Consider the following 13,020-nt stretch of genomic DNA (forward strand, 5'->3'; position numbering starts at 1 on the left):
AGGACTACTAATCAAAGATAAATAGAGCTATGAATTAAGCAAGCACTGTGATATTTAAGATGTGTGAAAAAGTAAAAATACAATGTTACTGAAAAAAAGTACAAGTATATAGTATAACTGAAGATTCAGAAGTATACAAATGTACATGCAGTATGAATATGTACATATACCATTTGATACAAATGAATGTAGTATGTATATAAATATACATAGTATGTATATGTACATATATAATTTTGAACATGGTCTGAGAGGAAATTCACCAGAAAACTAACAGCTGTTGTCTCTGGATGGTAAAAATACAGGTGATTTATTTCTTCCTTGTGTTTTTTCTGAAAAACCCAATACTTCTTAAAAAGATCATACACTGCTTTTACAATCAGAAAATAGCAACTTAAGATATTTGCCAGGATTTCAGTGTAAATTAAAAAAGCCTCCCTATACAGACACTGCTCTAGTAACTGGCTAGGAATCTGACACCTGTGACTTGTACTGAAGTCAAAATGGCCTTTTGGTTATATCTGCCACTCATTAAATATTTCTGAATGAATGGCAATATATTAATGGATCAAATCCAGGAAGACTCATTGGTATGGTCTCATGGTCCTAACTGTCCTTGGCGACTTCAAACTATGTAAGTGAGAGATGTGGCATTTACTTTGGAAGCTAATATTAAGCATAGAACCTATTAGCTGAAGGGGGACAATTCACTTTTATTTCATGAATACACTAAAAATGCAAATAAACTTTGATGTTCCAACCAATCTAAGTCTATATATAATTTTCAATAGCTGTTTAACAGTATACTAATACTGTGCTTATTATTTAGCTACTTGTTATATTTATGAACTATAACGGCAGAGTTTTTTGACAAAGAGAGCATTCTTACATTTTATCCAATTATGACAACAAAAGTATATAAAAGCCATTAAACTTATATTGTAAACATCCAGTATGTAAGTTCATATTAATAGCCATGATCTCATCTTCTAAAAAATATCTATCTATACAAAGTCGCTCAATTGTATTTTACTCTTTGTGACCCCAAGGACTGTAGCCTGCCAGGCTCCTCTGTCCATGGAATTCTCCAGGTCCGAATATTGGAGTGGGTAGTCATTCCCTTCTCCAGGGGATCTTCCCAATTGAGGGATCGAACCCAGATCACCCACAGGGCAGGCGGCTTCTTCACAATCTGAGCCACCAGGGAAGCCCAAGTAAACTGGAGTGGGTAGCCTGTCCCTTCTCCAGGGGATCTTCCCAACCCAGGAATTGAACTGGGGTCTCCTACATTGCAAGTGGATTCCTTCTTTCCCACCTGAGCTACCAGCTGAGCCCCAGAAAAAACACATAAGGCTAAAGCAACTATCCTGCAGAAGCAAGAGTTCATGTCCAACAATATCATGTCCTGATCTCTGGGGCTTAAATATATATGCAGGTTAGCATGAGAAACTTTGTGTTTCAATATTTATTTAATACTACTTGGCTATAAACTAACTCCATTAATAGATTACCATATAGACTTAGTACCTGAATGAAGTTTCAATACCATCACCACTACCATCCATAAAAGAGAGGAAGAGAGAAACAATGCTAACTATTCTTTTAAAATAAAACAAATAATGGAGGACCACAAAAATTCATTTGCTCTAAATCTACTTACTTAAGAACTTTAAATTCTTAGTTTATTATTGAAGGATTGTTGTTGCAAGTAGTTTAAAAGTAATATAAACATTTAAAATTACTTTTCTTACCCAGAAATACTGCATATTTCCCATAAAAGACTGAAAGTAACTTTGTCAACCCAAGTTAAAAGAGCCAATCAACATTCAAGTAAGTTGAACTTTCAAAATTGTTTTCTCACCTCTATTATTGCCTTCATAACCAATCCAGCTCCCTTTATAATTGCCATGGAAGGATGCTTTAAAATAGGGAGAAAAAAGTATCACAGAATAAAAGAGTTTTATTCCAACATATTTAGGGGTTGCTCTTAAGAGGGATACACAGTTTTATGCAAGGTATTAAGTCATAAAATTGAAAGTGAAACCCTTTCACCCTTTCAAGCCATAAAATTAGTACAAAGCTACATCTCAAAGTCAGTTCACAGTATGGTTTAAAAATTTTAGGTATTCTTACAATATACCTTTACAGATACTACAAAGAGTTTACAGAAGTAGAAACAGCTAGTACTAACGTGAATAATTATATATATTCTACTTATTGGAATGATAAATATAAAATAATTATGATATTAACATAACAGAAACAGACATTTATAAATATAAATATCATATATACACATGTGCATAATAAACATGATGGCATTATATGAAATAAATGTTTTCAATTGCTCATGAAAGGCCCTGCTAAAGCTCACCTTAATATTTGGAAATTTATAAAGAAAAGAGAACTTTGAGTTGATCACAGGAAAAAAATCAGTTTTCCACTACTTTTAAGATGGAAAAGATGGGCAACAGAGTCAAATATTGATCAAAAGCCATCAATAGAGCTCTACATGAAACATTAAGAAATCAGTGAAATATTCTAATACTATAACATACTAGGCTGTATTTATTTAGATTACCACAGAAGCACACATACATTATTTTATAAACAAACTGACCAAAAAGTGGTTCTCTCGGATTAGTTGTTAGCTGATAAAAGTGTAAGCTCTCACCTGAAAGAGTTTAAAGAGTGTTCTTCCATTGGATGCTACCATCTCCAAGAGCATATCGAACTGCTGCCCTTCTGTTGTCTCACTATATGGAGCACACAGGGCAAAAGTAAGGAAGTCCAAGAGTGAACTAATAACTAGGGCACCAGTCCCATGATCCTGAAACAAAGTAACATATTACCTTGGCTTAGCCCAGAGAGCTTCACAGCTAATAATGGGTTTTTTTCTGTTATCCTATTATGTGAGAAGTAAACATTTAATTTACCAAAATGAATTTTAGAGTGCTCTCAACATGAGTACTACTCGAAGCAGTACTTGTTTTACTAATGTAGTATATCCAGTGCTTATCTTGTCTCAGAAAGAAAACAGTTAAAATTCAGTCAAATTTCAAGAGAATAACCAAGACTCCTCAAACATGTATAACTAATGTTAATGCATATTTGTATAAAAGGCAATCTTGGATAAAACCTGCAAAGCTCTAGCAATCTGTTCATATTCCTTCTAGATGTTACAGACTGCCCATCTCCAAAACTGTTAACCAATGATTGAGGAATAAAAAAATTTTTTTAAGCAAATTATTTCATAATGACATTTTTAAAGCGAGCAGAAAAGTAAAAATCTGGTATATAACTAAAAAGTTAAAGGCTTTGTAATTTATCCTTTCCTAAATAATTAAATAGCCTTAAGACACTATTTTATAGTAATAAAATAAGTAAGTGAGCAAGCTGAATTGTAACCAATACTGAAATGAGGGCCACAATTTAAAACAAAACAGAACAAAAACTGTCCATGTTGTATTTTCAGAATATCCTCAATCTCTATGGTATCACTCATCACGACAAATTTAATTTTAACTCACCACATGGGAATTAAATTTCTCCAGTAAGTTTTCCAGAAACTTCTTTGAAGAGAGAAGAGAAGCTTTGTTTAGCTGTTCTTGTCTTAAATCATAGTCATCATGCATGGGCTATTGATTAAAAACAGTGATAAATTCATAAGCAGTTGTATCACATAAATGCTATTTATGAAGAGTACTCACTGAACACTGAAAGAACTAAAAACTACATCCTTTAAATTTAAGGCAGAAAGGAAACTTGTGATAAGAAAAGCAAGCAGAAATGATGATTTCTACTGGGTCTGATGAGACTGTGGATAATTTGCCTAAGCGTAAATAGTACTGCAAGGGTACTTTTGAGAGAATAAGTCACAGATCTCCCTCTTAAAAGGCAAATAACACCCATTCTGCCTCCCACAATTTTATACTATAAATTTGAAACTATAAACTTAGCATTTTAAAGTAAGTACATTTTAAAGTAAGTACTAAAATTAACACCAAATACTTCATTGTCTCAAGATGATTCACTTTTGACAGTTGGAATAAACTAAGAGCATAAAAAGGATTCCAGCATGATAGTTAGGAGTAAAGATCAAATTCTAATTCTGGTAATGACTATAGCCAACCTTCAGTTCACTTTAGTCGCTCAGTTGTGTCCGACTTTTTGCGACCCCATGAATAGCAGGATGCCAGGCCTCCCTGTCCATCACCAACTCCCGGAGTTCACTCAAATCCATGTCCATTGAGTAGGTGATGCCATCCACCCATCTCATCCTCTGCCGTCCCCTTCTCCTCCTGCCTCCAATCCCTCTCAGAATTAGAGTCTTTTCCAATAAGTCAATGCTTCACATGAGGTGGCCAAAGGATTGGAGTTTCAGCTTCAGCATCACTCCTTCCAATGAATACCCAGGACTGAACTCCTTTAGAATGGACTGGTTGGATCTCCTTGCAGTCCAAGAGATGCTCAAGAGTCTTCTCCAACACCACAGTTCAAAAGCATCAATTCTTCAGCGCTCAGCTTTCTTCACAGTCCAACTCTCACGTCCATACATGACTACTGGAAAAACCATAGCCTTGACTAGACGTACGTTTATTGACAAATACCTCTGCTTTTTAATATGCTATCTAGGTTGGGCATAACTTTCCTTCCAAGGAATAAGCATCTTTTAATTTCATATCTGAAATCACCATCTGCAGTGATTTTGGAGCCCCCAAAAATAAACTCTGGCACCGTTTCCCCTGTTTCCCCATCTATTTCCCATGAAGTGATGGGACCAGATGCCATGATCTTCATTTTTGGAATGCTGAGCTTTAAGCCAACTTTTTCACTCTCCACTTTCATTTTCATCAAGAAGCTTTTGAGTTCCTCTTCACTTTCTGCCATAAGGGTGGTGTCATCTGCATATCTGAGGTTATTGATATTTCTCCCAGCAATCTTGATTCCAGCTTGTGCTTTCTCCAGCCCAGCGTTTCTCATGATGTACTCTGCATATAAGTTAAAAACCAGGATGATAATATACAGCCTTGACGTACTCCTTTTCCTATTTGGAACCAGTCTGTTGTTCCATGTCCAGTTCTAACTGTTGCTTCCTGACCTGCATACAGGTTTCTCAAGAGGCAGGTCAGGCGGTCTGGTATTCCCATCTCTTTCAGAATTTTCCACAGTTTATTGTGATCCACACAGTCAAAGGCTTTGGCATAGTCAATAAAGCAGAAATAGATGTTTTTTTGGAACTCTCTTGCTTTTTGGATGATCCAGTGGATGTTGGCAATTTGATCTCTGGTTCCTCTGCCTTTTCTAAAACCAGCTGGAACACCTGGAAGTTCACGGTTCACGTATTGCTGAAGCCTGGCTTGGAGAATTTTGAGTATGACTTTACTAGCATGTGAGATGAGTGCAATTGTGTGGTAGTTTGAGCATTCTTTGGCATTGCCTGTCTTTGGGATTGGAATGAAAACTGACCTTTTCCAGTCCTGTGGCCACTGCTGAGTTTTCCAAATTTGCTGGCATATTGAGTGCAGCACTTTCATAGCATCATCTTCCAGGATTTGAAATAGCTCAACTGGAATTCCATCACTCCACTAGCTTTGTTCGTAGCCAACCTTAGACACAGTTAAATTACTTTAAACTCTCTCAGTTTCATTTTCCTCAGTTATAAAGAGGGAATAAAAATACTTACCTTATTGGATTATTATGAAGCTCAAATGAGATAATTCATCCAAAATTATTCAACACTACTATTACTTTTTGTTCTAGTGTTTCCACGAATTCTTTTTAAAATTACTTTATGCACTTTTGTCTGTTCTGGGTTTTCACTGTTCTGCACAGTCTTTCTCTAGTTGTAGCAAGTTGGGGGGGCTACTCTCTAGTTGTACACAGGCTTCTCGTCATGGCGGCTTCTCTTGTTGTGGAGCACTGGCTCTAGGGACCATGGACTTCAGTAGTTGCGGCTTGCGGAATCCAGAGAGTGTGGGGTTCAGTAACTGTTGAGCAGGGACTTAGCTGCCCTGTGGCAGCTAAGTGGAATCTTCCTTACCAAGAATCGAATCAGGTCCACTGCATTGGCAGGTGAATTCTTAACCACTACATCACCAGGGAAGTCCTTCACCAATTCTTTAATGGAATTACTTTTAATAAAGATAATAAAATCCACTTTGGGAATAAATGCAAGGTTTTGTACAAGTGATTTTATACAAGGTTTTATACAAGGGCTTCCCTGCTGGCTCAGACAGTAAAGAATCTGTCTGAGATGCAGGAGGCCTGGGTTCATTCTCTGGGTTGGGAAGATCCCCTGAAGAAGGAAATGGCTACCCACTCCAGTATTCTTGCCTGGAGAATCCCATGGACAGTGGAGCCTGACGGACTACAGTCCATGGGGTTGCAGAGAGTAAGACACGACAGAGCAACTAACACATTCAAGTGATTACTTATACTTAATGTATACCATTAAGTCTGCCTAAAATACTTACTATAAGGAACATATGCTCTACACAAAATTGAAATAAACCAAAAATTTCAGTTTTACAGCTTTCTCCCCACAATAAGCTGTCTGCAAGTTAAGAGTTTTACCTCGCAAACCGGTTTCAAATGTGCCTTCTTTAGTCCATCCTACTTCAGCATTTCATTTCTTACATGATAATTTGCTCTCCATGCCTCTAACTTGACCTCTAATCTATACTTCCCATACCATCCATGAATTTCCTAAAATTCCACAACTGACATGTTACCATTCCTCTGTTGAAAAAATCAGTTTTCTTTAGCATGCAAAACTAGCTTCCTTGATACAAAAGACTGTTTATGGTCTCTGCACACATCTCTAGCTCTAACTCCTAAACCTGTGTGCCTACATTCATGTTATGATCCAGTCATATTCAATTATTTTTCGTTTCCCAAATAAACTTTTGCCTATGCTAATTATTCTTCCTGCCTCTTGAGAAACCTGTATACAGGTCAGGAAGCAACAATTAGAACTAGACGTGGAACAACAGACTGGTTCCAAATAGGAAAAGGAGTAAGTCAAGGCTGTATATTGTCACCCTGCTTATTTAACTTATATGCAGAGTACATCATGCAAAATGCTGGGCTGGAGGAAGCACAAGCTGGAATCAAGATTGCTAGGAGAAATATCAATAACCTCAGATATGCAGATGACACCACCCTTATGGCAGAAAGGGAAGAACTAAAGAGCCTCTTAATGAAAGTGAAAGAAGAAAGTGAAAAAGTTGGCTTAAAGCTCAACATTCAGAAAACTAAGATCATGGCATCCGGACCCATCACTTCATGGCAAACAGATGGGGAAACAGTGGAAACTGTGACTAACTTTATTTCTCTGGGCTCCAAAATCACTGTGGATAGTGACTGCAGCCATGAAATTAAAACACACTTACTCCTTGGAAGGAAAGTTATGACCAACCTAGACAGCATATTAAAAAGCAGGGACATACTTTACCAAAAATGGTCTGTCTAGTCAAGGCTATGGTTTTCCAGTAGTCATGTATGGATATGAGAGTTGGACTGTGAAGAAAGCTGAGTGCCGAAGAATTGATGCTTTTGAACTGTGGTGTTGGAGAAGACTCTTGAGAGTCCCTTGGACTGCAAGGAGATCCAACCAGTCCATTCTAAAGGAGTTTAGTCCTGGGTGAACTCAAGCTGAACTCCAGTACTTTGGCCACCTGATGCAGAGAGCTGACTCACTGGAAAAGACCCTGATGCTGGGAAAACTTGAGGGCAGGAGGAGAAGGGGACGACAGAGGATGAGATGGTTGGATGGCATCACCGACACAATGGACATGGGTTTGGGTGAACTCTGGGAGTTGGTGATGGACAGAGAGGCCTGGAGTGCTGTGGTTCATGAGGTCGCAAAGAGTCGGACACGACTGAGCAACTGAAAACACTGAATTATTCTTCCTTAGGAAAGTCTTCTCACAACTAGAAATATCTACCTGACCTTTAAGATTCAGATCAAGTGTAACATATTCCATAAAGACTAACCTAGAACCTTTTGTCTTCTCATCACAAAATCATAATCAAGTCCTGCTTTTTAGGGATCCCACGGCTCCTACTATGTATACAGTTATATACAAATGTGTAGCTCAACATTCAGAAAACTAAGATCATGGCATCTGGACCCATCACTTCATAGCAAATAGATGGGGACAGTGTCAGACTTTATTTTTTTGGGCTCCAAAATCACTGCAGGTGGTGATTGCAGCCATGAAATTAAGACGCTTACTCCTTGGAAGGAAAGTTAGGATCAACCTAAATAGCATATTCAAAAGCAGAGACATTACTTTGCCAACAAAGGTTCGTCTAGTCAAGGCTATGGTTTTTCCAGTGGACATGTATGGATGTGAGAGTTGGACTGGGAAGAAAGCTGAGCACCAAAGAATTGATGCTTTTGAACTGTGGTGTTGGAGAAGACTCTTGAGAGTCCCTTGGACTGCAAGGAGATCCAACCAGTCCATTCTAAAGGAGATCAGTCCTGGGTGTTCTTTGGAAGGAATGATGCTAAAGCTGAAACTCCAGTACTGTGGCCACCTCATGCGAAGAGTTGACTCACTGGAAAAGACTCTGATGCTGGGAGGGATTGGGGGCAGGAGGAGAAGGGGACAACAGAGGATGAGATGGCTGGACGGCATCACTGACTCGATGCAGATGAGTTTGAGTAAACTCCGGGAGTTGGTGATGGACAGGGAGGCCTGGCATGCTGCGATTCGTGGGGTCGAAAACAGTCGGACACGACTGAGCAACTGAAGTGAAGTGAAGTGAACCTTACTAGACTGTTAGCAAATTCAGGGAGGAATTTTTTTTTTTTTTTTTGAGTCTTTCTCTTTATTTAGCAGGGTACCTCCTTCAAAAGAAACCAAAGAGTTTTTTAAAATTTCCATCAATATGAACTTATGGATTTCTTTTTTTTAATTTTTTTTTTAAACTTTACAATATTGTATTAGTTTTGCCAAATATCGAAATGAATCCGCCAGAGGTATACCTGTGTTCCCCATCCTGAACCCTCCTCCCTCCTCCCTCCCCATACCCTCCCTCTGGGTCGTCCCAGTGCACCAGCCCCAAGCATCCAGTATCGTGCATCAAACCTGGACTGGCGACTCGTTTCATACATGATATTATACACGTTTCAATGCCATTTTCCCCAATCTCCCCACCCTCTCCCTCTCCCACAGAGTCCATAAGACTGATCTATACATCACAGCAGGATCCTCTATGACCCACCTCCCAGAATATTGGAAGTAAAAGCAAAAGTAAACAAATGGGACCTAATTAAACTTAAAAGCTTCTGCACAACAAAGGAAACTATTAGCAAGGTGAAAAGGCAGCCTTCAGAATGGGAGAAAATAATAGCAAATGAAGCAACTGACAAACAACTAATCTCAAAAATATACAAGCAACTCAGGGAGGAATTTTGTCTTGACATCTTAGTATTTCTTTTTGAAAACAGCACAGTGCCTAGTTTATAGGCTATGCTTAGCTCAGTGGGTAAACAATCTGCCTGCAATGCAGGAGACCTGGGTTTGATCCCTGGACTGGGAAGATCCCCTGGAGAAGGAAATTGCAACCCACTCCAGTATTCTTGCCTGGAGAATCCCATGGACAGAGGAGCCCGGCAGGCTACAGTCCATGGGGTCCCAAGAGTCGGACATGACTTAGTGACTCAACTAACTACTACTACTAAACAAATGTTTACTTGAATAAGTAAATGGCTGTAAGAGCAAGTTAGGAATTATAAAAACACTGAATTTAACTGAAACAATAAAATCTAGGTTTGTGAAAATTGAAACCATCAGTCACATAGATTCAGCTTCCTTGAGAAAAACACCAGTACTTACACACATGAGGGCACAGAGCATATCAACAGCTGCATGGATGACTCCATTGTTGCTCCTCTTGAGTGCTTTTACTACCTTCACTCCAAGACGCTCCCGAAACCTCATGGGACAAAACAACAGCATATAGTAGCAACACCAGAGCATCGTTCTATTATTTTACTATAAAACTATTACACAGTAAGTTATTTTAAGTTTCTACTACATTACTACAGCAATTACATATTCTGAATCCCATATCTAGAACATAACAGTTTTCATAATTTTTTTCCTTTGGAGGGGCTGGGGTGGGCGGGGGAGCAGTTGAAGGTTGATTAAAGCTAAAAGGCTTGAACTTCCCATTCAAATTCACTAAAACAAGAGTCAGTAATATCATGGGTGAATGTATAAATAAGAGTCAGCAATATCATTTCCATTCATTCATCTTGCTTTTTTATATCTCATGAATAGAAACTACTATATCACCATATTAAAAAGTAACAAGTTTAATCAGATATAAGGAGGTAAATTTGTTGATTATTTGCTATTTTGAGTTTTTCAAATTCTTACTAAAAAAAAAAAAAATTAAGGCAACTTACTTTGGAAGCTGAGTAAAAGCTAGAAAACCAGCTTTGGAAGCCACAAGCCTCCTCACAGCCTGGAACTGACTCTCAAGTTCTGCATTTGAAGCAACAACATCCCCTTCCTGGGACAATAATGCCGTTATGGCATTATTGATCAGTTTTTCTTTGTTTTCTGAGAAGAGACCCTAGGTGAGGAAGAGTATTTCAAAAAAGTTTCTATACCAAAAATTAATGACAATGAACAAATTATGATACAATTTATCTTACATCCTGCGTCACTGCATGCAGAACTCCACTATATGAAATGTTAGCGTTGAACCTGAACACAGCATCTGCAAAGTTGCCATCTGTAAGGAAATGAATGATTCAAAACGATTTAGAGGTCTGCACTGTATTTATTTATTGTTAAGTAGATGGATAGAAATGAAATTATACTTAAATCAATACTTACTTGGAGGTGTAGCCAAGAATCTGAGATGAAGGCTCTCTACCTCCTCATCGACAGGCATGCTGAGTAACCCCCATCGCTGACCTTTATGAGTTGATGTCATTTTTACACAAACATCTCTGTTACCAGAGGCTCTTACTCCATCCAGCAAACTTGCTAATAAGGAATCTCTAAGCAAAGTTAAAAATAAAAAAGGTTTTAGGATTGATAATCTAGGGAGATTTTCACTTAGAAAGCAACATAGGGCCTTTAGAAGGTAACCAGCTCAGGGGGGCACCCTGGGTACCAGGGAAGTACTAAGGAGAAGTGGCAGGAGAGAACCTGACCTCCAATACTAGTTCTTCACTTTCCTGTTTCACATCATGTACAAGTTACTAAAGAAATGGATTGTTAATATTTTCCTCTTGTTTTCTAATTTTAAGATTATCTTTTTAACAGTTTTACTGAGAGATAACTTACAAATCACAAAAGTCATTCAATTAAAATGTAGAGTCTGATAATTTTTCATAAATTTATACAGTTGTACAATCATTACCACAATCCAGTTTTTATACATTTCCAGCACCCGAAAAAGTTTCCTTGTGCCCATCTGCAAAAAACTCCCTAGCCTCAGGCAACCATTTATCTGCTTCTTTCTCTACAGTTTTACTTATTCAAGAAACTTCATCAAGAGAATAAAAAGACAAGCCACAAGTTGGGAGTAAATATTTACAAAAGACATATCTGATAAAGGATCATTACTCAAAATATACTAAAAACTCTTAAAATTCAACAATAAAAGGAATAACCCTATAAAAAAAACGATCCTACATCCTGGGTGGGAGGAGGGTTTGGGGGAGAATGGATACATGTATATATATGGCTGAATCCCTTTGCTGTTCACCTGAAACAATCACAACTTTGTTAACTGGCTATACCCCAATACAAAATTAAAGTGGGAAAAAAAAGGAAAAAAAAATGATCCAAAGTACTATATGATGCTTTACATCATATAACATCAGGAAGATGCTAATTAAAACAAGATACCACAACATTAGCATTAGAATGGCCAAATCTGAAATACTGACACCACCAAATGCTGATAAGGATGTGGAGAAACAGGAACTCTCATTACTGCTGGGTGGAATGCACAATGGTAGAGCCACTTTAGGAATACAGTTTGGCAGTTTCTTATAAAACTCAACAAACTCTTACCATCTGCTCCAGTGACTACATTCCTTTGTATTCACTTAAAGGAGTTTAAAACATACCCACACAAAACCTGCACACAGGTTTAGTTGTTTTACCATGTGGTGTTAGTTGCACTGAGTGTATTTTTATCAAAGTAACTGGCTCAGTTCAGTTCAGTTCAGTCAGTCGTGTCCGACTCTTTGCGACCCCATGAATCGCACCACGCCAGGCCTCCCTGTCCATCACCAACTCCCAGAGTTCACTCAGACTCACATCCATCGAGTCAGTGATGCCATCCAGCCATCTCACCCTCTGTCGTCCCCTTCTCCTCTTGCCCCCAACCCCTCCCAGCATCAGAGGCTACATCAGGTAGCCAGAGTAACTGGCTACCATTATCCAAACAATTTAAGAATGAAAGTGAAAGGTATTATTTTTAAATACTTAAAAAGTGTAAGTTTCAGAAACATACTTTATTTTCCATCCTTTGATTTAATATCAAGTAATCATTTTTATGGTTTTTCCAGAGGTCACGTATGGATGTGAGGACTATAAAGAAAGCTGAGCACCAAAGAATTGATGCTTTTGAACTATGTTGGAGAAGACTCTTGGACTGCAGGGAGATCCAACCAGTCCATCCTAAAGGAGATCAGTCCTGGGTGTTCACTGAAAGGACCTATGTTGAAGCTAAAACTCCAATACTTTGGCCATCTGATGCAAAGAGCTGACTCATTGGAAAAGACCCTGATGCTGGGAAAGATTGAGGGCAGGAGGAGAAGGGGACGACAGAGGATAAGATGGTTGGATGGCATTACCGACTCAATGCACATGTGTTTGGGTAAACTCAGGGAATTGGTGATGGACAGGGAGGCCTGGCGTGCTGCGGTTCATGGGGTCACAAAGAGTCAGATACGACTGAGCGACTGAACTGAACTGAACCATTTTTATACTCTTTCAAAACTTGAAGACTAAATGAAAGATATTTTAAACATGCAAC

General features: G+C 38.3%; 1 protein-coding gene across 1 annotated transcript in view; it reads right to left on the bottom strand.

Moving 5' to 3' along the window:
- DNAJC13 (DnaJ heat shock protein family (Hsp40) member C13) overlaps window positions 1–13,020 on the bottom strand; it is a 162,160-nt gene that overhangs the window by 86,749 nt on the left and 62,391 nt on the right. Inside the window, exons 10-16 of the mRNA XM_005906542.3 lie at window positions 10,860–11,026; window positions 10,676–10,755; window positions 10,424–10,593; window positions 9,849–9,948; window positions 3,531–3,638; window positions 2,675–2,830; window positions 1,862–1,918 (exon numbers count right to left, since the gene is read on the bottom strand). Of these exons, the coding sequence (XP_005906604.2) occupies window positions 1,862–1,918; window positions 2,675–2,830; window positions 3,531–3,638; window positions 9,849–9,948; window positions 10,424–10,593; window positions 10,676–10,755; window positions 10,860–11,026 (838 nt within the window). The remainder of the gene's footprint in view (window positions 1–1,861; window positions 1,919–2,674; window positions 2,831–3,530; window positions 3,639–9,848; window positions 9,949–10,423; window positions 10,594–10,675; window positions 10,756–10,859; window positions 11,027–13,020) is intronic.

This window comes from Bos mutus, chromosome 1 (assembly GCF_027580195.1).
Source record: "Bos mutus isolate GX-2022 chromosome 1, NWIPB_WYAK_1.1, whole genome shotgun sequence".
In the NCBI taxonomy this organism is placed as follows: domain Eukaryota; kingdom Metazoa; phylum Chordata; class Mammalia; order Artiodactyla; family Bovidae; genus Bos; species Bos mutus.